A 25,619-nucleotide genomic window follows, 5' to 3' on the forward strand; every position below is an offset into this window, starting at 1 on the left:
GTTCATGACGGTACATAAATGGCATATCTTATAAAAGAGTATTATAATGTTAAATGAATGAATATTGGTAAAATAAAGATAGAAGAGAGAGATATATATATATTTATATATTTATATATTTATATATTTTTTTTCCTCTCTCCACTTTATGTATTGCTTTTATGAAATAATGAAATTCTTTGTAACGGTCATTATCTTTTAATTTAATTGTTTAAAATTGAGTAAAATAATAATAAAATAAATCTAAAAAAAAAAAGAAAAAAAAAAAAAAAAAGAAAAGAATAGCTTAAAAATACACTTATTTAAAAATAAACAAAAGTATCGTAAAAAGAAAGGGAGGACGGGGAAAGTAACGCGAAAGACCATGTTAAAAGGATACCAGCAATGGTGAAATAGTAACATACTTTGTGGAAAAAAAAATATACATGTATTATGTATCTATGCTAGGATATACGAATAGAGTAAAATAATAATAATAATATTCTACTTAAAACAGCAGTAGTCAATTGTATTCATTACAATAAATCTAAAAATATGTTCTTTAATGTAGTATGTATTGTTATTATTTGGTCTGTCAAAATTAGACTAATAAAAAAAAAAGACATTCTTCAATAGTCATAGTTATTATAAAGTAACGATTTTAAACTAGTACATGGCTTCAGAACAAAGAAGAAATCACTCGGAAATAATATATTAGATTCTTAAATAATAAACAAGTCGTCTTGGGAAGAGAAGAAAAAAAAATACTTTATATACAAGCTATAACTTGGTCACTTTAAAATGCTGCAATAACTATCCTGAAAACGATATTATGTTCTTCTTTTTTGATATATTACGCTTTATAGCAAAGTACCTTTATTATCATTCAAGTTCCTAAATATCAATTAATTATCCTGTAATACACATCATGTACCTCTTCCTCTCTTCTTCTTCTCTCTCTCTCTCTGTCTGTCTCTGTCTGTCTCTTTCTGCTTTATCTTTATTAATCTAACTTGGACATAGGCTCGATATATTATTAAAAGTGCTCACAAAAAAAAATCATCATTAAATTTATTAATAAATTTGTTTAACCGTACATTATTAGGCTTAAGATATAAATAGAGATTAAACGTGTTATTATTTAATAAGATATAGAAAGAAGAAAAAAATGGAGAGGGAAGAAAGAGGGTAAAAAAAAAAAATACTATTATTATTATTATTATTATTATTATTAATATTATTACTATTATTACTATTATTATGCCTTTTTTTTATGGGCAGTTATCTGCAAGTTGTCCAATACAAGTAGCTACAACCACATTGCCTTTAATATTAGAGATCTTAAAGACAGCTTGAAGAATAGCAGCAATACCTTGACCAGCGATTAAACCACCAGCTGCACTGAACATCAAGTCCTCATGGGCTTCTGGATCCACACGTTTCCAGATCTTACCACCTAACCAACCAAGGAACATAGAAAAGGGAACCTCAGGTTGAGGGTTAATCATGGAGATACCGATAGCACTAATGGAGGGGAAGTAACGATGATACTTTTGAGGTAAGAGGAACTGACGACAGAGGGGTAAGACAACAGCAGCGACAGCACAAACAATAGTAGCAATAATAGATCCTTTACTAAGAGGATCACCATTACCAGTCAACAATAATGTCACGTTTTTCCATGCAGTGACAGCGACTAAACCAAATTCACAGTCAGAGGCTTCAATATCAGGGTCAATGATACAAGGATAAGCTTCAGCGAATAAGATAAAGAAACCGACAGCAACGGCAATAGCGAAAAAGGAGGCAACCAATTGAGCAAGGAATTGAGATCGTGGTGAGGCACCTACAAGTTGACCTGTCTTCAAGTCACCTACCATGTCGACAGCTTGAGAGGCAGCTGAAGCGGAGATGTTACCAGCCATCAAGTTATTCTTCATGACTGCATTTTGATTTTCTGCAGGCATCTTTGCAAATACCAATTGGGACATCTTACCGATAGATCCAACAGGGTTGATATCTGTTTCACCGGAGGCTTGAATACCAACAAATGAAAGAATAAAACCTAAAATAACGGCAATCAGCGATTGATAGACGGGCATACCAAAGTATCTACCCATAATAGCACAAGTAAAGACGATAGAGACAAATGTACCCGATACCCACCAGGAGGCAGGCACTAATTGGTCCGGAGCAAAGATTTCATTTTCATCTACCTGTGAATTGTAACGGTTATTTTGTTCATCTGTTAATGTTGAACGGAGAACGATGCGACGGAAATAGTTAACACCACGCATAAACGCAAGTCGAAGCTCTTCAACACCACCCTTCACGCCACGCCAAAGAGAATCGTAATGAAGGAAAAGTTCAGTGAAGGCTGAAAGTGCCATGAGGGCAATACCAGGCCATAAAAAGAAACGATTTGTTGTGTCACCAGCAGCATTGAAGCCCAAAGGTGCAATAAAGGTACCATTTTGGACAAGAAGAGGACCAATAATACCATAGATAACAACTGATGAAATAAAGAAGGAAAGAACAGTAGAACCAGGTGTCATTAAGCCTGCTCCAAAGAATGGAAAATCCCAACAGAAATACCATCCCCAATCAAGATCAGCACTCATCAAAGGGGTGTAATTAGCAGCATTACCAATATAATAGAAGATATGAACTAATAAAAAAAAATTGTGTAAATATATTTATATATGATATGAATCTAAGGTTGACTATATATATATATACATATATACTTACGTATATCTAAGAAAGGAAGCCAGAAGGAAATAAGCTTCCAAAAGAATGAAAGAAGGAACCAAAAACCCATCCAACGAGCTTTCTGCATTGCTTTTTTCTCACCTTCCATAGTATCATGAAGGGAAAGAATGGTGATAGCAGCGGCACGAGGAGTAGGGAAAGTTAAATCTTGTTTAACAACAAAGTGATTACGAAGAGGAACAGCAAAGAATAAACCATAGAATGCACAAGAGATTGTGAAAAGAAGAAGAGCAACAGCATCATCTCTAGGCGTTGTCATGAGACCAAGCTTATACATGGCAGGAATACCAGAAACAAAACCAGCAGCAAGACCGCCAGCGGTTGTTGCTGCTGATTGCGCAGAACAGTTTTCTTTTGGACCAAAATAACCACCACCCCATTTAGGAGGAAGTATTCTTGATAAGGGCTTTAAAATAGCAAAAGAAAAAATGGCACCAAAGAGTGATGCACCAAATGTCCAACCAATCTTCAAACCGAGATATGTGTTAGATGCAGCTAATTTAAATAGAAAGATGATATATTAGTATTTTTCTTTACATTTGCTTTCATATATATATATATATATATATATGTATTTATGATATGGAACGCGCTTAATACCAACTAAACAACCAAGTAAGGAACCGACAATAGAAGCACGCCAAGTGAAATGAAATTCCTCAGTAACACGGTTGAATGAAGACTTTTCATGAGCTTGATTGTCTATACTATCTCCATCTCTAATATAATCTTTCTTTTCGTCTCTAAATGATGATGTCGTTGGAGAATCCAATTCGAATTTTTCATTAACGACAGCAGGCGTTGTCATAATATGTTTTGTATATACTCTTTTGTAGTTGTTTTATTTTACGTTAACAAGTAAACACGTATATATAAATACTATAGTTGATTAAAGGAATATGTATGTATGTATAAATGTATGCCTGTATGTATATATACTTATATATGTATATATATTTAAATTAAAATATCTTTAAAGAAGAAGAAAATGAAAAAGAAAAAAGAAGAGTAAAATGTGATAAAACGATTATTTTATTTTATTTTATTTATAACTCGTTCTAATTGATATTTTAATGATATACAATTACTGTTGCATCCTCATATGATTCTTAAATTATTATTGTAATGATAAAGATTGGCCCATATTTCGCACGATATAAGCTGGTACAACTATGAAAAGGGACTTGCTTCTTTTTTTTTTCCCGTGAATTTTTCTCTAAAAGGCAAGCATAAAAAACTTAATATCATCTCTGGTTTGACATACTTTGCCCTTAATCGGGAAATTCTTCCCTAAAAAAGATAGTCTTTAAATTTAATGTCATTTGCCTCTTTTTTTTTCATTTCGTTTTGATTACTAATTTTGGACTTTAGCATTGATTACCAGATCATAGTTTTAACAATAGTTATTTTTTTTTTTTCAATCAATATATGTAAATATCGATACAGATATAATAATGCCCTTTATTTTGTTTCTCTTAAATCTAAATGATTAAAGATACTATATTACTTACTATAACTATCTCTAATGTAATAATAATGAGCATGAATAAATGTGTTTATATTATGTAGGACTAAAAAATTTCCTTAAAAAAAAATAAAATAAATAAAAAACAGAGAGTCGTACGCTTAAAATTCTTCATCTTCTTTTCGTTCCTTAATATGTGTATGAAAAAAAAAAAAGAAATAGTAAAAATTGCTATAGACAGTAATATCTTTCTTTTTTTTATTTTGGATAGATTTTTATTATAGAAAGTGAAGAAGAAAGTCATACTTTATCTCTCTCTCTCCTTCACACACGCATACAATTTTCTCTTTTTCTAATTACATAATATATCAGTATTTCTTTGTGATAGCAATTTTGTTTTCTAGACTCAGAAGGTATCTAGTTAACTGATGAACATTACACAGAATATGAGTTAAAGCTGATCTGTTAAATGATTGGAACTTTTCTTCTCCATGTAACCAATAATTTGCTGGTTGCAAACCCAAAGAAAAAAAAAAGGAAAATTAAGTTTATTAGGCTTTATTTATTATAATAACATGAATCTCGTTTACTATTATATTCTTGATTAAGAGTAATAGACTTTTCTATCAGTAAACAAAGGCATCTTATATATTAAACCTAAATATGTCTATTATGGATCTGAAAATCAATAAATCTATTTCAATATCCGTGTATAACAGTATAGAAAAAAAAAAGTACCCATTCATATAAAAAAAAACGCTTATCTATTACACAAACTTACACTGATTATTGGTTTTTTTTTCGCAGCACAAATATACAAATATCTATCTTTTATTTTTTGCATGTTATTTTTAGTTTTTGTGCACCAGTTTTAATTTTTCTTTACAAAAAAAATAAAAAAAAAAGTAAACCTTATTTAATTTTGTAAAGTCCAATTGAGCGCAAGCTGTTTTAACCACTAAATTCACTCAGACTAGTTCATAATATAGAAAGTAGAAAAACAACTCCTCTCTTCCTTTCGGGCATATAGGACCAAAAAAAATGTAAAGATAGAAAGTATAAAAAGGAAATGCATATATTATAAGCTAGTATATTGGTAACCAATAATAATAATGATGTTTCAATAATAATCATGCTATGCTATATATCAAATCTATGAGGAATTATGTTTGCTAAAAGGACTAATTTTTTTCAATGTATTCCTTTAATATGTTCGCCTATTAATTGATTTGAGGATATTTGGAACGTTAGTAATTACATGTTCTAATATTCGCTTTTACTTGTATAAAAATAATTAGAGATTGCGTGTTGAAATTGTTTAGGTTGCGTATAACAATTGATTATTTTACGCATGCGTTTATGGGCAACACAATTATAAAAAAAGGGAAATACATGATGCTTAACCTATTTATGGCAATCCTTGAATGCTACCAGCAACAGGTTAATATTATGCTCTATGGTAAGATATTCCTATTTTATATATATGTATATACATATATCGATCTTAAATTTCGACTAGAATGGTTCGATTAGATCAACAAATAACGAGTATTATAAAATTATGGAAAATCATATCTATAATTACAAATATCGAAATAAAGAGTTGCATTGTCCATTATAAAGATAAATTCCTGTCATAATGCGCTTATTAAAGATGACCTTGACATTTATAATCAATTTCAAAACATGCATACCAAATCTTCCGACTTTTTATTGTATTTTTATGGCATTATTCTTACTTGCTTTTTGCTATTGAGAAAAAAAGCTACTTTGCCAGAAATACAAATCATGTCTGTATTTTACATTAGTTAAACGTTGTACATTGATTTCTCTAATATATGTGGAAGGTATATTAACAAAATAGTTATATCTGTGCACAAAAATAAATTTAAAAAAAAAGGATATCAAGGGTAGCTTTTTATTTATTTTATTCTTCTTTTTTATATATAAAAGCAATTCAGATCAGCTTATTATATTAGCACTACCGTGTCCTACTAATATATTTTACAATATATCACTAAATAAGATGACTGTTGAGTTTTATAGAAAGGATAATTGTGCATAATTTATGTGTAATAATAATGCTTCTTATTATAGTGCTGTTTATTATAATGCAGCATATACAAGTTCTGGTCAGCAAAATTTAGTTCAGGGACTACTGCCTTTATTTTATTTTATTTTTTTAAAAAAAAGCTTCTAATTTAAGACCAGTTACAACCTTTATTGATGCATACTCTGCAATAAAAAAAACACTATAAGATATTGACTATTATTCAAAAATAGTTAGAAACCAATTCCAGCTTTCTCTTTAAAAGCTTATTGTACAAGTATTATTATTATTATTTAAAATGCGATTTGTTGAGTTACTATAAAAGTAATTAAGAGCACGAATCAAAGCTTAGTTTTTGATACACAATACCATCCAAACAATACAATAGATATTTATACAGGTTCTTATTAATTAAAGATAGTCAAATATATAGTTTGATCCAGTTAAATTCTGCTGTTCTTCTGATAGTGATTGTTCTTATATTATATCTTGGTCGGGGAATATTTGTGTAACTTGTAATATTTACTTGTAGTAGTAGTAGTAGTAATAGTAGCACTTATGTCTAGATGATTACATAATGTTGAAATGAGAAAAAAACTAATATTATATTAAATTTGAGTATAGTGTAAACTATATTCCAAGTTGATAAATATTTAAATGGTATCAAATTACATATATTTCAGTAATATAGAAAGTCTCCTTTTGCATAAATCGAAAAAAAAAATAAACTTAAAAGTGATTAATTTATCGTAGATTGATAGATTAGAACATACAGTGTTTCGCGTTTGAAAATAAAAAGAAAAAAAATTAGAAGGTTACTGAAATTCGGTTTCTTTTTTTTTTTTTTCTGGACTGATCAGAGCTAATAATCGAACCAATTAGACTAAAAAACCAAATTGTGCAAAAAAATATCTGAGGAGGTCAATGATAATTTGCAATTTGACTTTAGTTCTATTCAGCGGTAAAACTGTTTATATAATTTATTTACTTATAGATGAAGAATTGGATACTTTTACTTTACATTTGAACTAGAAGTCGGATGAGGATCTTGCAAACAAGCTTTTATTAAATATTAAAAAAAAAACATAAATCTAATTAATCAATTCACTTGCTTGGTATTTGTGTTTGGTTTCTCATAAAAAAAATATATGCTGTTTTATCGAAGAATTTAATTTTTTTATATGTAGACACGTTTCAGAGAATTATTAGTTTGATTGAGCTGATGCTAAAGGATTATTTATTATATATTGTTCCTCACAGAATGAAAATGATAAAAGATACGCGCCAGAAGTTATTACTATTCAAAACGAAATTAGCCAAGCTTCAATATTAAAAATTATTCGATACTGTATTTTGGTTTATGAAATAGAAAAAATCTCTTGCCAACAGCTTTGATTATCTCTAGCTCTAAACTAAATGAAAGGGTTGAACTCAATAGAATTTTTGCAAGACTAGTAGAAATTTTTGATCATCAATAGAGAGATAATTGATTTTTATTATAATTCAGGAAAACTCAACAACGCAGCAAGAGTTTCTTCCTTTGGAACAGCTGTTAAACCAGAATTTTCCTTTTTCATTTCCATATCAACACGTTCTTCTTCTTTCAGGCATAAAAATAACGTAGCAATTAGTTCAAACATTTTTACCCAGTTAAAACGGTCACTCCAGTTTGTAGGGATAACTGCAGATCTCAATTCAACAAACTTCCATAATCGGTCTTCTTTCAAGTTCATTTTGGAGAGAGTGACTGTATCTTTGATTACTTGAACACCAAAAGTTTTTTTTCAAGGCTGTTTTGAATCGGCTATTCTTAAAATGACGAAGGATGTAACAAAACCATTGCATTCGACTAAGAGCTTCTATTGACTTTTTATTCTTTACTACAGATTCAGTGCGAAAAAAAAAGCTTTGTAGGAACTCGGAAAATGTAAAAGAGTATAAAATTAATATAATTAGAATTGACATATAGGATTACAAAAAAAAAAAAAAAAAAAAAAAAATGCAACTTGCCTTATTACATGTTCTTAATCAGAAAAGTTGCTAGGTCAATTAAACAGAACATCGGCGAGCCCCACCGTCACGTCACAAACGCTAGATGATTCTGCATACCAACCAAAAGTTACAGAGACCTCCCCCTCCCTTCCAGGACTGGCTTTTGTCTGGTTTAACAAGGACTGAGAGGGTGTTTCCCCTTGGATTTATAGGCTTTTAATTACTAGCAAAACTCATTACCACAGAACATCGGCGAGCCCCACCGTCACGTCACAAACGCTAGATGATTCTGCATACCAACCAAAAGTTACAGAGACCTCCCCCTCCCTTCCAGGACTGGCTTTTGTCTGGTTTAACAAGGACTGAAGAGGGTGTTTCCCTTTGGATTTATAGGCTTGGTAATGAAAAGAAAAAAAAAACACACACGTAGGGATTTTATTTAAATAAATCGCAATTTTTTTACCCCACTACGTCATATGTTTTATTTAATGACCGCTTAGAGTTATAGCATTCAGGTACATACTTTTTTTTTTTTGAGAGCTTGTTGCAGGGGTTTTATTTAATTAAATCGTAATTTTTTTACCCTACTACGTCATATGTTTTATTTAATGATCGCTTAGAGCTGTAGCATTCAGGTACATATTTTTTTTTTTGAGAGCTTGTTGCAGGCACTGGAGATAATTACCTAATTTCACCATGGTGAAATTATAGGGATTTTAGTGCTTTTTCCACAAATTCCCTATAATCGGAGTAGTAATGCTACCAAAAATTGACAATTGTCAAATTAACCATCTTTACCATAAATTCCCATGGTTAAATTAACCATCTTTACCATGGGGAATTTATATTATTATAACTCTCACCATGGTGAATCTATGATGAAATTACAACATTTACCATGGTATAGACCTACTTTACCACTTTTTAATTTACGGATAGAGCATTTATTGGCTTGATCCTTTATATTTTTAGTATATGAGCATCGTTTATATCCTTTTATGGGTCATTTATTTAAATTCAACACTTCTTTATTTGTTGTGTTTATAATATATTTCATGCCTCTTTGAAATTCAGATGGCAATAGAGCTTGATTTATTCCCAAAAACGTTAGATTAATTTTTTCAATAAATGAAATTTCTTTAGATTATTATTTTTTTTTAATAAATGCTTAATAAAAGCTTTATGAATTTAACAACGTAATAATTATTAGACTATTTATTAACTAAAACTTAAAAAGCAACAGAAAATAGATAGTCGAATATGTATAAAGAACAAAATAAATACAAAACAATTCAAAACTGACAGAAACAGATATTTATTAAACTATTATTCTTTCAATAAATTATATATAATTGTATAAGCATAATTGCAAGGTTAACAATTGCCATTTCTTATTCATTAATATTGCATTGTATGAATTGTCATCAGGTGATTTGTTAGCATTCTAGCTTTATGTTTCAAAAAACAAAATATAATAAATAATAAATTAATTAATAAAAGGCTGTCTTTGCTAAGCAGCAGCTTATATTAAGGGCTTTATTAAATTATTTTGTTTACAATATTTAACCTCCTGGAATTATATTATTTTTTTTTTCATATAACACTTTTTATAATATTTAATTTTAACGGTATACAATGTTTAAAAAATCAAATGGTGACGAAGGTGGTGGTGAAGATGGTATTAATGCTGCTGCTGCTGCTGCTGATGACGATGACGATGATGATGATGATGATGATGATGATGATCGTAATTTTACATTGCTTATTTTGGTAATATTAATTACTTGCAAAAAAAAAAAAAAAAAAAAAAAAAAAAAAAAAAAAAAAAAAAAAGGAAGAATCGAATTTAGCCAGTTAAATTAATTAAACTGTAGAAATTTCGTTATTTAAAAATTATCGTGCAAAAAATTTACCAAAAATTGTGGAATGTAATGTACAAAATAAACAAAAAGAACTTTAAACGTTAATATCTCCATGAATTCTTGACCAAATCTAACAAAAAAAAAATAGTTTTAAAATGAGGAAATTGAGCAATTTCGAATGGTGTAAAAATAATTATAAAAAGTTCATTTTCCAAAAAGTTGTGGTAAAAGTAGTACTTTCACATGGGGAATTTTAGTACTTCTACCAAGGGGAATGTATGGTGATATTTGCAATTATTTGCAGTGTTACCCTACTACGTCATATGTTTTATTTAATGATCGCTTAGAACTATAGCATTCAGGTACATACTTTTTTTTTTTTTTTTTTTTTTTTGAGAGCTTGTTGCGTCTTTGGATTTCTATTTTTTAATTAATAAACCTTGAACAATGACCAAGCCAAAACTACCGCGTACCATTTCAAGAAATTATGTGATACCAGAGGCGATAAGACATGAGCTAGAGTTTGAGCCCTATATTCTTAACGGTCCCATAGGTAAAATCTGTGACCCATTGGAACACGTTAATACAATCCCTGTCAAAACTCTTTCTGAACTTGATCTTAAGCACTTTTACAATAACTTGATTCAAGGGTTATATTCGCTAGCCACTAGACACAAAAATGATATTGATTTAAATCAAGTTACCAAGGAATATCTCAAAGAAGTTTATAAATACTGTTCCAAAAAACCTTTTCAAAAGAAATTAATTCTAAAAGCGAATACTGTTTTAAAAGAGAATGAAGAGTATTTAAATAACATCAAGATAAAAAAAGCAAAGAAGAGAACAGCGCAAGAAGCCGAACTTTTAGGTGTAGACATGACACACACTTCTATCAAACAGTATAGGTCAGAAGTATTAATTGATATCTCCAATGCCAGACAAAGTGAGCAAGCTACATCACGTAGTTCACACAAAACAAGTTTATCAAGTACTCAATATGAATTACACGAACCTAGTGCAAAATGCATAATTATGGAAAAGAACCAAAAAAGATTTATTTTAAATTCAACATTATCATGCTTATCAACACCGCACAAACCCAAAATTCAAAAAGTAGATAGAAAAACCATAGCTGATTTATGTTCTTTAGGGATCGAGTCTCTCGAGAATGATGATAACTATAAGGATACAGATACAATGAAGGAATTTAAGGAAAACTGTAAAATGCAGGAGGAAAACAAATCATTGTCAAAAATCAATAATATCCTGGATTTTCTGGATGACGTCCTGAACTATGACTTTACTGAATTCCCATGTAGAATTTGGAGCCATTTGATTCACAAGTCAATAGATACCAACACTAAATATCTTGCCAATATTATATCATACACTTTAACAGACTTTCATTGTAATTGTAAACAGCCAATGGTCCTCAACAGCAACCATGAGAGAACTCCATTTGTTGAATATGTCATACCCATGTTTAAATACCTATCTAAAGAAACCGGTATGCTTGATTTCTCGTGGTGTGAAAAGCTAGTTCAAACTCAAAAATACGCACAAATCTCTGAAGTTGATTATGAATCAAGAAGTACAGATGCGAAATATGCTGATGGTCTTGGAAAAGCCAATAACTCCGAAGTTCTGTTTATTGAATCTTCCAGTGGTTTACTACAAGAGAATATTAGTCATACTCTTGAAGACACCTTAAAGCTCTTAGTCGAATGCAATGGTGCACTTTGTTACATCCTTCGTCATTTTAAGAATAGCCGATTCAAAACAGCCTTGAAAAAATCAACTTTTGGTGTTCAAGTAATCAAAGATACAGTCACTCTCTCCAAAATGAACTTGAAAGAAGACCGATTATGGAAGTTTGTTGAATTGAGATCTGCAGTTATCCCTACAAACTGGAGTGACCGTTTTAACTGGGTAAAAATGTTTGAACTAATTGCTACGTTATTTTTATGCCTGAAAGAAGAAGAACGTGTTGATATGGAAATGAAAAAGGAAAATTCTGGTTTAACAGCTGTTCCAAAGGAAGAAACTCTTGCTGCGTTGTTGAGTTTTCCTGAATTATAATAAAAATCAATTATCTCTCTATTGATGATCAAAAATTTCTACTAGTCTTGCAAAAATTCTATTGAGCTCAAACATTTATATTGGCCAAACAAAAATGTCTATTATTATTTTCCCAAAATCCTATTTCCAAACCCAAAGCACTGTATTATAAACATACCCTACCCTTGGTACAAAACTTGTAAACTGGCTATGTAATTCTGAATCTAGTATCTATTGATATATCTTGCTTTTCCTCTTCCCTTCTCTTTCTTTTTTACCCTTTTGCCTATCAAAAGGTTTTTTAGTACACTTTTTTCCTTTCTCGAACTGATCCGGGCAATCCAATACTGCCAGTATTATGTGCTCACATGGGTTGTTTAAATTTTTGTTATAAATAAAATAATTCTTAATCGTATTATAAACCATACATGAACTTGATTACTACTTCCGTAATGAATTTCTTCCTGATCCTGTCGATCCTGGTCTCAAGCTGTTAAATTGGTTATCCAAGTAATAGTGTGTGTCTTCCTGGTCACTTTGGTCTTATTTGTATTTAAATTGTTTCTTCTCACTTTTTTTTTGCTTTTTCCTCCTTATATTTTCTCTTAATTCCAAAATAATGCTCTTTTTTTTTTTCCTTCTTGTCCTTTAGGAAGGTTTTTATTCTTATTTCCCTCTATAACTGGCTCTGGCAATATTGCGCATTTATTTCGTTACTTCATGCTCATTGCCAAAAAATTTAAATTAAAATAATAATAAACCCATAATTTAATCGTATTATAAACCAGAGACTCAAGACGCTGTGATCGGCTTGTCATATAATACGCTAGTACCACAAGTGGATTCATTGGATTTTTTTTTTCTTTCATGTGCTCTTTGATAGAAGTTAGATGAGATAAAATACAAGATTTGGTCTAGTATTTACAGTTAATTTCCAACAAATGTGTGCGATTGCTATTTATATCAAATTGCTGTTCAAAATTAATATTTAAAAAAAAAAAAAAAAAAAAAAAACTCTTTCACTACGATAACTAGCGCAACGGGCAATATATTATATAACGATCAAATACGTAGGTGTGATGTTGAATTAGTCTTGACATGAATTTCTGATCTACACAATTTTATATTTTAATGAATATTGGGACTGACATGCTTGTTACTTCAGTTTTTTGACACAATAAATACGTCAGATTTGTTTCATCTGATCATTCTGTTTGTACTGAATAATAACGTCTAATTGGTCGATTTTAATCTTATCGAGATATATATTCATTGTTTGTGCTGTGATCAGTCCCAGAAAAAAAAGGCAAATCAGAAAGCCCGATTTTCAGTAACCTTTTATCCGATTTACTTTTACCTTCTAATTTTTTTTGTATTTCCAAACGCGAAACACTGTATAGAAGAAAGCCTTCAATATCAAAAATAAAATATTTTATATAACATAGTAGTCATCTCGATTAAGGAGTTACACATTCGGATAAAAAAAAAAAAAAAAAAAAAAAAACTTTATTCTTATACAATAAAATGTATTTATTCTGATTTATATTCTACAGAAACTCATCATTTTGCTAGTAAGAAAATATTGAGGGGAAATATTTTTTTTTCTTTTAAATTTTGAAATTAGGAACAATAACAAATGTATAATGTTATCATTTTTATAGATCAATACACCTAAAAAAAATGCTCTTTTCGAGTGTAAAAGCTTGTCATAACATAATATTAATATAATAACAACGGTCTGGCTAATGGAAGAATAAAATAGAATTGAAGAACATGGATAATAATAAAAGAAAGGAAGGGAATGAAGAACAAGGTGAAACTGCTAAAGAAAAAAAAAAAAAAAAAAAAAAAAAACTCCTATAATATTCACCTCTTATCTTATCTTAAAAGAGAAAAAGATAGAGCCGACAAATTATTTAAGAGGTCATTATAATTAGGAATAAGACTCTGTTTATCAAATTATTTATCTGTTGGTAAAATATCTTAAAAAAAAAAAAAAAAAGAACAACGAATTTCAACCTCAAATTCATTTCGCTAAAAGAATTTCCAAATTGTCTCAGGTTACAAGTTCAGCTTTCTGCTGGTAGCTGTCTATCAAATTCTGTAATTATAAAATAAAAAAAATGATCGTCTTGTGTTTCATTTTATAATATCTAAAAAACCATCTTATCTGATTTTTTATTTTTTTTTTATTTTTTCATTTTTTATTTAATTTGAATTAAGATGTATAAAATAAAATAAAATAATAAGTAGTAAATAAAAAATAAAGACAAACAAAGCAACTAAATGTATAATGATAAATAGTATTAGAGTAGTAAAAGGGAAAGTATAAGTGAGAGGAGAGAAGAGGAGAGGAGTGGGGGAAGAAGGGTTATAATGATATAATTTTAGACTCGACGTTGAATACATTCAATATATAAATCAAACATCTTCATCCGTTAAAATATGGTTTGAATCAAACGAATTTTTTTTTTAAATCATCACATAATTGATCCAAGTCAATATTTGGGCAATAACTCTTGACGTCTTGATTCACTTGATAAACTCGTCGATTGGCCCCTTTAGCATTTTTTAAGACATGAATCACTTTTTTTTTACATGGTTTTTCATTCTCGGTGCACATTTCAAAAAGGGGTCATTGCTATTACGATGTTGTTCAAAGAGAGCTTGCATTTGCTCAGAAAATAATGGATCCAAGTCGGCAGTAGTATGAAAGGGTTCAAGACGTTATTATAGTAGTATCTAACAAACCATCTGTTCCAAATATGCTGAAAATGATGAATCATTTATCATTGAAAAGCTATTATCCATGGCGATTGGTGCTGTATTTAATAAAGGTAACTGATAATCTGTTAAGAATAAATTATTATCTTTGCCATGGAATAGGTCAGATGTGGGTGTTTGGCTTGCAAAAGTAAAATTAGGTATTGTTGATGTTGTTGCTACTGTTGCTGCTGCTGCTGCTGCTGTTGTTGTTGTTGTTGTTTGTCGTTGTTGTTGTTACAGCGTTTGAAGTGAGGCAATCTGTATTTGAGGATTCAGAGTCAAACATAGCTGAACTCAAGCTCTCTGAAAAATGACAACAACAATCGTTATTATTAGCACATGTATCAGATACAGAGAAAGTGGTAGTAGCTTCAGATAAAGGTGAGGATGATAACTCAGAAATATCCTCTTGTGATATTATGTTCACTTGCTCATCATGAATAACAGGTTGTATATTCATTGTATTCGTCGTTACTTGTAACTCTTCCTCTGTTTTAAACATTTCCTTCTTACGTCATTCCCTAACGTTTTATGAGGAATTCAAATGTAAACTTTGCATCCTTCAGAATATAATTTTCTTCCTTTAATCTTTCATTTTCCTTTTTCAAACGAGCATTCTCTCTTGAAAGTTCCTTTTCACGCTTTTCCTTAGCTGCCTTTAATTCTGTATTTGTGCCTGCAATTCATTTACAAATTGTTTTTACGTTCTCTAAAAGCTCTTGGGCTGCACGGTTCTGTGCTTTTCTTTTTAATTTAGGGTCAGTGGTAACTCCTATACAAAAAAAAAAAAAAAAAAAAAAAAAAAAAAGTTAAGTTTCAGATATTGAAAAGATGATATTATACTCATACATCAGAAGATTCCACCATAGGCTTTCGTCCAGGTTTCTTTGGTTTTTTAATGGTAGAAGCTATGAAAAAAAAAAAAAAAAAGCTCAGTTTAAATCACAGATCGGGCAATTCGGTTTTAATTTTTGTTTGTTTTTTGTTAATTAAATACCCGCTGAAGTAGGTTTTTTTTTATTGTCTTTGCTGTATAAAATAAAGTAACTTCTATTAGAAATATACGATTGAAGTAAAATATGTTTATATGTTTACTTTTTCTTGTTATTTTTCTCTTTGTCTTTGGAACAGAATCACTGCTCCACTCAAATGAATCATCCGAACTTAAAGAGTCTGTATAAAACTTGAATTTGCATATCAGATAAGATAATATAAAGATTAAAAAAAAATATAAAGAAAAAAAAAAGATTAAAAAAAATAAACAAAATGGAATCTTATAGTTGTATTTATATATTTTATCCATTAAATCAATCTTGTTTCGCTTCTTATTATGAATGTGAAATTTTATTTTAATTGGGGAAAATAAAGCGCAGACATAAATTACAGGTTTAAAACCAACAACAAGAAGCATAATAATTGATTAAAAAAAAAAATAAATAAATAAATAAAAAGAGTGGTATATACATATTTATTTATATATGTGTATGTGTTGTGTATGTGTTTATCCTTTTTTTTTTGGTTTGTTTATTTTGGTCATCTTTGCTTCTCCTGAAGATAACCACTACTACTAACATAAAAATCTTCTTCTTCAGTATATTAGAATAACGAGATGTTAGTTGTTCTTCCTTTCGTTTCCCACTTTTTGTTTTATAACACAACTGACCTTCCTCATATAAGATGTTATTTCATTATCATTATCACCATATTATATTGTTCTAACTGAGAAGATGTACAAGGAGAAGACCTTTGCTCTGATATAGAGGATACATTTCTTTCCTTCTTCTTCTTCTTCTTCGTTTTCTTCTGAATAAAAACCTACAGAGAATGATCCTGTAGTAGTCGTCATAGAAGACCTCCATGAACGTCTATTATTATCAACAGCAGCAGCAGCGTAATAGAATGATTGTTTACTTGTTGGTGATATCACACAATCATCAGGCAATATACTCCTACTCCATAATTATTCGATAGTCGTCTCACTCTTTTATTATTAATATTACTACTATTACTATTACTATTATTATTATGATTCACAGTAGAATTCTGGGTTAAGAGAAGCGAACGTCGTTTAGCACGATATTCTGATGGACGGATTGTTTTCTCCATATTATTATCATCGCTGTTCAAATAATGGCATTGTTACTGTTGTAGATGGTAAGGTATTGGATGATGATGGTAATAATGTGGGAGATAAAGTGATTGGATGATGATTATTATTAGTAGTAGTAGTAGACGATAATGATGGTATACTGTCTACTGAAGAAGATTTCCTTTCAACATCCTCGAAATAAGATGATAATGATGATGATGACATTGTTGTTGTTGTTGATGTTGCTGTGCTGCTGTCTCTCTTCACTATTATTGAGCTCAATATATTCATATGATGAATTGCATTTCTTACTTTTAAACTTTTTATATATTGTACAGAGTAAGAATACATAAGTAGACCATAGAAATGCAGCTGCTAATATCAAATTGACATAAGTTGACGGATCTTTAATATAAAATCGCATATAACGAATCCAACCCACATTGGATCCCATCAATAAAATTCCTCCACAAATCGATAAAAGAGATGCTAATAATCCTGTAACAAGTGTAATGGATGCGAAAATAAACTTGTGTCTACATTTCTTTGATAATGACTTGGTGTTGATAAAAGTGTGTTATCATTGTCATCGTCATCATCATCTATTAAATTAGTTGTATCTGTATGTGGTTGAAACATTCGATGGGGTAAATTATCAGCTGGTGATTTACGAAATATAATTTGAATAAGCGAGCTATGGCTCCGATAATGAATAAATAACCTAACATAGTGTGTACTTCTGCAGTAAGGATCATCTGTTTGAGTTAATCCTCTAACAATAGCTATTATAGCAGACAAAATATATATATATATCAATATATGTATAAGTTTCTAAAAATATGACTACCTCTGCCTGTTAAACATATAATAAAGGCATTTATTATGTTCTTTCTCTAAGAGCTGGAATCCATGTTTGTACACTTAAACTAATTGAAAACACACCACCTGTAAACCATAATAGACCTAAAGATTGCCCGCCATTCCGATCCTATAATAGGTGTATCTAAATATAAAATAGAATAAGTAAGCATATCATTGTCAAGAATGAGGATCAAATATATATATATATACCAGCCAAAAATAAACTAATAAATCCCCAGAAGGTGATAATGATGCCTTCATAATATTCTGGAGTAGAAGGACGCGGTATATGGATAATAGAAAGCAGATGTAGTAAGATGAGGGTTCCATAGACAAGGAAACCTGTTCCCATAGTAACTGGCATGATACATGAGGCTGGATGATAGCTGCTGTCGTCATGACTATCACTCGGGCAACTCTCTGTAAATAAAAGAGCAGTATAACTTAGATAACTTACGGCTGCCAACAAAATAAGCCATGCCAATGCTAAATCAACCCATTTTGGTATATTTTTTTTAAAATAAATTATCCGTCGTTTAAATCGATAGATTGAAACTAGTATTTGAGTGAATACAAGAAAGAATAATGAAACAAAGACAATCATAAAGATGCCTTTTTGTAGTTGCCGCAAAGTGATAATGAAAAATCCAGAAATAAATCCGATCAAAGCAAATAATATAAAGATACTTTGAATGTATATCTTCTGTCTTCGTAGTTGTTGTGTTAATAATAAAGGATGACAGCCGAGAAATGCAATAACCATAGATATATAATGTATGATGACAATAGATTGTTTAAAAAGTACATGAGTTGGAAATGACTGAATAGACAATGTGTCCATTATTTTTTTTTTGATCTCTTTTTAAATGTTAATATAATACTACAATGACGATATGTATGTATGTATGTATGTATGTATGTATGTATGTATGTGTATACGTGTTAATAATATATAATGAAAGGAAAGAATAGTAGTAATTAATAGATTTAATACAATATAAACATATATAAAAAGAATTAAAAGGAGGAAGGGGAAATTTCATTTGAAACCATAAATTAAAACTATAATTTGAATCTCCGCACAACAACTAACCCTGTTCTGACCTTCTTTTAGATATTATAATGCGTCTGTATGCTATTGATAACCAACTTAATAATAATACATGTATACTATGTCTTATTATTAAATATTACATAATATATTATAAACAAATCAAAAACCAATTTATTTTCTTTAATATAAATAGATCTAACCAATAATAAGCTTATTGTCCGAGAAGTTATATTCTAATTTATTACACAAAAAAAAACTAAGTTACAAGTATTCAAATATCACTAATTATAAAACTTACCGGGAATTTCAAGGTTGAGTGGAGCAGGACCCTTACGAATACGACCAGAGATATCATAGTGAGAACCATGACAAGGACAGTACCATCCACCATAATCACCAGCTTCACCAATAGGTACACAACCCCTAATATATAATGTAAGTTTAGTTTCTATTCTCTCTCTCTATCTCTTTGTTTTTTTTCCTCTCTTCTTCTTCCTCTTTACTTACAAATGGGTACAGACACCCAACATAACAAGCCATTCAGGATCCTTTACTCTTTCAACATCTTGTTGAGGATCACGCAGTTCTTGAATGTTAACTTCATTAGCCTCAGAAATTTCAGATTGAGTACGATGACGAATAAAAACAGGCTTTCCTCTCCATTTAATCGTCACATTCTTTCCCTCAGGGATCGAGGCCAAATCAACTTCGACCTTAGCCAAGGCCAAGACATCAGCAGAAGCAGACATGTTGGCCAAAAAATCAGATACAGTTGCTTGTGCACCAGCAGCAGAAATTAAGCCAGTAGCACCAATCATCATGTATGAAAAGTTACGGCTAGCTTCTCCACTTGTCTTGTCCTTTTTATATTTGGAGAAGTCGGGAATGGAAGTAGTATGGTTACGACGTAATTGGAAATCATTAATAGTTCCAACTATATATATATATATATAAATTATAAAACTTAGTTTGTTTTTTTTTTTCAATGGCATAATACGTTTTTATAATAAGATACCATTAACAGTTGATCTATTAACTAAACCGCCAGCAGATCGATGCTTAATAGGTGTACTGAACAAGGGTTGACTGTTGTGAACTTCTTGTTGCTCATCTTCTTTGCTGGAAGAAAGGCTAAAAACTCGTTTCAATGCAGTTGCAGAGGCAGGAACATTTGTATAAGAACGGTTAGCAATGGCAGATGCGAATGAACGTGACAATGAGGCCATGTTCGTTATTATATAATAAATAAGAGTGGGGAGATAATAAGTTAAAAAAAAACAAAAAAAAAGAATAAAATGCGGGGCTTCAAGAGTAATGTATATAGGCAGTACAATAACTTTACCCCTCCCTTCAGCCCCACCCTCGATATTTTTTATTATTATTATTTTTATTATTATTTTTTACGAGTGAAAATCAATATCCGAACTGATGACGTATATTCTACGCGGAAATTAAATTATTTCGATATTTTTACCCACATCATATTCGAGCTATTTAAAATACTTTGACATTTCAAGTAGTAAAATTGAGTCATAATATTTTCTAAAACGGCAAGAAAATTTTAGCATCCATTTTCTTTTATTAATGAGGTGATTGATTCTTCGGGGCTTTTAGTAAGGAGAAGAAATTTGTGACTAATAATAATAACAAGTTTAGCCTAATACTTTAAAAGTAAAATGATTGAATAACTAATAAAACTCATGAAGCTGCCCATAACGGAATAGTACATAACAAGCTTTTTTTTTTTTTTTTTTTTTTTTTTTTTTTTTTTTTTTTTTTCAAATTTCATTCTAAGCACTCAGGGAGCCTGTACTACAGACGAAAAAGAAAGAAAAAAAAAGTCTAAGTCTGGTTACTACCCCCGCAAATCTTTCCTTTTTTTAATTTTTTTTTTCTTTTTGTAGAATAGTGTTTTTTTTTTTGTTTTTTTTCTCTCTCTCTCTGCTTTACTTGTAAATAATATAACTGCCTCATATAACAGAATAAAAGAAATAGAACAATGGCATTCCGATTTAATTGGCCTGAATTTGACAATGAATTTTATAAAGAAGCAAAATCACAATTAGAAACGGCCATGAACAAAGGAAATAAACCTTCTGTAATTGTTGATCATATTACAGTAAAAGAATTACATATGGGCACAAAGGTAAATTATCTTTGTAAAAATATATGAAGAAAAAAATTTTTTTTTGTTCTCTCTTAATGAATGTTTTTATTAGCCTCCAGAATTAGAAATATTAGAAATTGGAGAACTTGTGAATGACAAATTCAGAGGTATTTTCAAGTTAAAATATGCTGGTGATGCCTATATAGAGATAAAAACAAAAGTTCAAGTAAAGTGACTTTATTTTTTTTTTATCTTCATAACATGACTCATAATTTATCCTTTTCCTCTCTAGGCAAATCCAATGCATGCAAAAACATCTGAACTACCACGCCATTCTAGGCCAAGCGTATTGGCCGCTGATCAACCACTCGTAGTTCCTATGGTCCTTCGTATTAGTGATCTTAAATTACGAGGTATTGTGGTATTGGTTGTTTCAAAGACAAAAGGAGTGACACTTGTATTTAAAAATGATCCACTTGAAAGTATTCGTATCAGTTCTACATTTGATTCTATCTCAATCCTGCGTGACTTTTTACAACGACAAATTGAAGCACAATTAAGGAATATGCTACAAGAAGATTTACCAGTCATGATTCATAACTTGAGTTTAAAATATATTCAATTAGAAGAAGAAAAGAAGAGAAAGAAAGAGCAAGAAGAACGTCAATTAAAATTATTGCAACAGCAAGAAGAGAGACCTTCTTCTATCTGTTTATCAGAACCTTGTTTACGTCGTGCCTTTTCAGTTTCATCATCGTCTTTTATGCGAGTTAGATCAAATACATTTTCTAGTCATAATGATCTTAGTTTACCAGAATTAGATTTTAGTCAAACAAGTAGTTTATATACACCAAGTTTAATGACAGATGATGGCTATGATACTCATTTTATGGATGATTATTTATCCTCAAGTTCTACTATCATGACTCCTACAATAACTGATTTTTCAACAGATAATCTATGTTATTATCATCCTGAATTGAATAAAAAGCCAACAGCACCAATAACTGTGGCTAATTTATTTACACATAATCGACAGTTTATAACACCTCAATTAGGCTATACAGTTTCTATACCATCACAAGAAGACAGCATAAGTCAACTAGAGGCACCTTGTTATTATGAAGAAACATCAATAGCAGAAGAAGAAATTTCGGAATTTACATCGTTCTCTTTTCATACTCAAGACAATAATGATACTGATTATTTTTTCACAGAAGAAGAAAAGACAGTTATTTTGAAACCATTTGAAAATCGAATGGTGCGACAATTATCACAATTAACTACAGTGAATTATACCTTATCTCCTTTAACTGACACTATCTCACACTTTACTTTCCGTAGTTTACCCTATAGAAATCCCTTAACAATACCTCTTCCTTTCGACATAAAAAAGTGCCAAAGAGACGAGTTACTCGATTAAATATCGTTGCTCCTCGTTTTTAAAATTAATTTGTATATTTTCTTTTACTTGCTTTGTGTATAGATTCCTTTTCCCTTTATGTGTGTGTGTGTTTTTCTGTTTCATATATATATAAACAAATTAATCCTTTATTTTATATTAATAAATATATAGTTATGATTTATATATATATGTGTGTGTATACATACATATTTATATGATATTTATTATTTACAATAATTCTTTAAAATCATCTAACATACTTCCAACAGAAGAGGAGCCCTGTTCATCATCAGTAGTATGATGACTACCTGCTACCATGAGCGGGCTCTTATGATTGGAGAAACACTTCGACTTAATGGTTTAATAACTCTATTATTACTACTACTATTATCAGGACCTGGAGACCCTCCTGCTGTCCTGTTTTGTTCTTCCTTGGGCAAATAACCATGACCGAGTAACCACCAGAGGATAGCCTCATAACAAAAGACAAATTGACGATGCGTTTGAACCATACTCATTCGTTGCTCTCTAAAGCGACAGACCGTCTCCCAGATCAAGTCATGCATGGAGGTCTGATTTGTGAAAATGTCTCGTTCATGCCAGAGTCGTTGAATCATCGTATCAATCACACAAAAGGTGCCTGAACGACCGCAACCTGCAGAACAATGAACAATCATGGGTCCCTCCGTTTCATGTGCTTTATCTGCTAAATGAACGACTTGAAGGAGACCTAAAGGTCTATCTGGTGTACCAAAATCGGTCCATCCCATATATTGAAGCTGTGTGATTTCTCTGGTTAATGATGATGATGACAGACTTAACTTTCGAATGATGATACATTCATCTTCATGAACTCGTTTGTCATTTAGATTATGAACCGCTTGTTTTGATTCAGATAAGAGAGTCACTGTTAATGAACCATACGTTTGTGGTATACCCAGAGTAGATGGCCAATAGCGATGACATTTGATCTACAATGATAGAAATGTGAATCAAGATGATGATGATGATGATTCATTATTTTTATTTCATTTTATTATTATTATTATTCATTACCTTATTCATTTCCATTTCTTGAGTTAGCATGACGATGACGGATGAGTTTTCATCCCAAACCATTCGCCAAAAGTCATTATAAGTAGTAGGTAACGGTCCCTGAGTAGAGATGTAAGGACGTTGACAAATTAAATCTGTTGCTGTTGCTGAATTATTCATGGTATAAACAGAGGTCTCACTTAAGAGCCCCTTTTGTTCAAGTTCAAGTTCTTGTTTACTATTATTTCTACTAGGAGTGGAAGATCGAATATCTTGTTTAATGCTAGCAAATTGTATACGATTGGCATTAATGTAGTCATCCTTATTATTTTTTAATTTAACTCTTGAATATTCTATACATGCGTGCAAGTTATATAAATATAAAAATAGGTGATATTATTATTATTATTATTTGTCATACCGTATGGCCAAATATTTGTATATCGATTTAATGCACCTTTTTCCATACTTGAAGCTATACTAAAAGGGAAGGGTCGATCATTATGCTGAGTATGATATTTCATGATAGTTGACAGCCGAGTTTGCTCTATACGTTCCAACTTCTATATAATAGAATACCATGATGTCATACATGTTAGTGATACATTAAATATTCAAACTTTTACATTTATTTATTTATTTTATTTTTTTTTTTTTTTTTTTTTTTTTTTTTTTTACCTCGTACATTTCAGCTAACTTTTTTGGACCATTATCAAGCTTTATCATTTCTCTTAACCAAATAGGTAAAATAAAGTTACCTTGAGCATCTACAGTACTACCAGCCAAACCATACCTTGGATGATAACAGGGAGGACTACTACTATTGATAGTTGGATGATGATGATGATTATTTTTAATGACACCGTCTTTATGATGAAGACCTGGAGGTAATCGAATATGAAAACGTTCTTGTAATGGACCATGAGATAATTCCAAATTTTGACGAATATTAGTAAAGAATGGATTAACGACAGTAGTTTTATTCGATGTAGGCAATACGATATGTGTAGGAGGAGGAAGAGGAAGAGGAAGAGCCATGATTTTATTTGATGGAACGAGTTCATTTGACTTGATCCTTTTACTTCGTTCTGATTCTAAAGGGGCAGATTCACATTGCTCAGTATATAAATGACTAAAAGTATCTAATCCACCTATAATATTATTTTGTAGCCTATTTAATACGATATATATATATATATATAATATTGATTTCAATTACCTTGCAAGTAATTTAATGGACCCTTGTAGCCAGCTTGTCGTAATTTTGATCCCAACAAAATAGCAGTTGCAGAGTTACCAGAATCACTAGGTTTTGAAGAAGCATGATCATAAAAGATAATATGGGTAGCAGTCTTATGAAATTGCATGAACCGATCAGCGGCCTCTCTTGAAACAATAGACTCCGCTATTTTTTCTAATGTGTAAGAAGGTCGTTTTAACAAGACAGAAGGAATAGAAATATTAATTGCAGTACGAATTCGACACTTTGAATAATAAGAAAATGATCTAACATCAATGATCAATAATTTTAATGATGATTTCAAGAGTTCATTGACTGCATCACTCTCTATAGGAGCTAAATCCTCGAGAATATATTGATAAAGTCTAAAAGATGGAGGTAATGTCTTTTTAGACCAGCCTGTAGAAGAAGTATGAAGTTGACGAGTTTGAAGTGCATTCATAAATTCTCGAGAAATAGCTTCACTTGCTGCTGTATTTATTGTGTTACTATTTGCTGTTGCTGTTGCTGTTGCTGATGTTGTTGCTGCTGTTGCTGATGCTGTTGCTGCAATTGGGAATCCATTGTTATTCGTTGATGTTATTGTATTATTAATAAAAGGTGAATTATGTGCTGATGTATTCGAATCATTATCACTTAAATATCTTGTAGGCGATTCAAATGTAATACTCATTTTTCTTAATGTCAAAAATTTATTGTTAATAATAATAATAATAATAAAATAGAAAGAAAGAAAAAAGAGAAAAAGAAATAACAATAATAATAAATCCGAATTTATCTAAAAAGTTAATAAATGTATTTTTTTTTTTTTTATTTTTATTTTTTTTATTTTTATTTTTTATTTTTTTTTTTTTTTTTTTTAGACCAAAATAATGAGATTTTCA

At 30.4% G+C, this 25,619-nt stretch overlaps 9 protein-coding genes across 9 annotated transcripts; 3 read left to right on the forward strand and 6 right to left on the reverse strand.

Annotated features, from left to right (window-relative positions):
* Nucleotides 1–1,215: 1,215 nt before the first annotated feature.
* Nucleotides 1,216–3,759, reverse strand: BX663DRAFT_478964 (OPT oligopeptide transporter protein-domain-containing protein). The gene is made up of 3 exons (XM_051524313.1): nt 3,352–3,759; nt 2,731–3,246; nt 1,216–2,647 (listed from the first exon to the last, which is right to left on the reverse strand). Exons 1-3 carry the CDS (start codon nt 3,557–3,559, stop codon nt 1,251–1,253), a joined length of 2,121 nt encoding a protein of 706 aa, XP_051379083.1. The 5' UTR covers nt 3,560–3,759; the 3' UTR covers nt 1,216–1,250.
* A 3,605-nt stretch (nt 3,760–7,364) lies between these two features.
* Nucleotides 7,365–8,252, reverse strand: BX663DRAFT_522289 (uncharacterized protein). Its single transcript, XM_051529361.1, has one exon. It carries the CDS (start codon nt 7,997–7,999, stop codon nt 7,763–7,765), a length of 237 nt encoding a protein of 78 aa, XP_051379084.1. The 5' UTR covers nt 8,000–8,252; the 3' UTR covers nt 7,365–7,762.
* A 2,855-nt stretch (nt 8,253–11,107) lies between these two features.
* Nucleotides 11,108–11,542, forward strand: BX663DRAFT_411826 (uncharacterized protein; the record flags this gene model as incomplete). Its single annotated transcript, XM_051522299.1, has 1 exon — nt 11,108–11,542. A coding segment is annotated over one exon (435 nt), but the record flags the coding sequence as incomplete, so codon positions are not given.
* BX663DRAFT_412146 (uncharacterized protein) lies at nt 11,543–12,040 on the forward strand (the record flags this gene model as incomplete). Its single annotated transcript, XM_051522303.1, has 1 exon — nt 11,543–12,040. A coding segment is annotated over one exon (498 nt), but the record flags the coding sequence as incomplete, so codon positions are not given.
* Nucleotides 12,041–13,092: 1,052 nt separating this feature from the next.
* BX663DRAFT_441839 (uncharacterized protein) lies at nt 13,093–13,293 on the reverse strand (the record flags this gene model as incomplete). Its single annotated transcript, XM_051523483.1, is given in 2 exon segments — nt 13,093–13,192; nt 13,211–13,293. Coding segments are annotated over 2 exon segments (183 nt in total), but the record flags the coding sequence as incomplete, so codon positions are not given.
* Nucleotides 13,294–16,397: 3,104 nt separating this feature from the next.
* Nucleotides 16,398–18,827, reverse strand: BX663DRAFT_522297 (uncharacterized protein). Its single transcript, XM_051529362.1, has 10 exons — nt 18,105–18,827; nt 17,953–17,996; nt 17,881–17,926; nt 17,564–17,815; nt 17,257–17,531; nt 17,088–17,225; nt 16,892–17,044; nt 16,646–16,744; nt 16,608–16,611; nt 16,398–16,530 (listed from the first exon to the last, which is right to left on the reverse strand). The coding sequence occupies exons 1-10, from the start codon at nt 18,733–18,735 to the stop codon at nt 16,478–16,480; spliced, it is 1,695 nt and encodes a 564-aa protein (XP_051379088.1). The 5' UTR covers nt 18,736–18,827; the 3' UTR covers nt 16,398–16,477.
* BX663DRAFT_522299 (cytochrome b-c1 complex subunit Rieske) lies at nt 18,787–20,291 on the reverse strand. The gene is made up of 4 exons (XM_051529363.1): nt 19,964–20,291; nt 19,456–19,882; nt 19,247–19,371; nt 18,787–19,181 (listed from the first exon to the last, which is right to left on the reverse strand). Exons 1-4 carry the CDS (start codon nt 20,172–20,174, stop codon nt 19,144–19,146), a joined length of 801 nt encoding a protein of 266 aa, XP_051379089.1. The 5' UTR covers nt 20,175–20,291; the 3' UTR covers nt 18,787–19,143.
* Nucleotides 20,292–20,947: 656 nt separating this feature from the next.
* On the forward strand, nt 20,948–22,478 carry BX663DRAFT_555209 (uncharacterized protein; the record flags this gene model as incomplete). The annotated part of the gene is made up of 3 exons (XM_051531599.1): nt 20,948–21,094; nt 21,168–21,281; nt 21,348–22,478. The coding sequence occupies 3 exons, from the start codon at nt 20,948–20,950 to the stop codon at nt 22,476–22,478; spliced, it is 1,392 nt and encodes a 463-aa protein (XP_051379090.1).
* Nucleotides 22,479–22,640: 162 nt separating this feature from the next.
* Nucleotides 22,641–25,234, reverse strand: BX663DRAFT_522304 (protein-tyrosine phosphatase-like protein). Its single transcript, XM_051529364.1, has 6 exons — nt 24,715–25,234; nt 24,174–24,646; nt 23,917–24,058; nt 23,517–23,848; nt 22,829–23,431; nt 22,641–22,787 (listed from the first exon to the last, which is right to left on the reverse strand). Exons 1-6 carry the CDS (start codon nt 25,175–25,177, stop codon nt 22,689–22,691), a joined length of 2,112 nt encoding a protein of 703 aa, XP_051379091.1. The 5' UTR covers nt 25,178–25,234; the 3' UTR covers nt 22,641–22,688.
* Nucleotides 25,235–25,619: the final 385 nt, after the last annotated feature.

The sequence above is a fragment of the Cokeromyces recurvatus genome, assembly GCF_025118155.1.
Source record: "Cokeromyces recurvatus strain NRRL 2243 chromosome Unknown BX663scaffold_33, whole genome shotgun sequence".
Classification (NCBI taxonomy): Eukaryota; Fungi; Mucoromycota; class Mucoromycetes; order Mucorales; family Mucoraceae; genus Cokeromyces; species Cokeromyces recurvatus.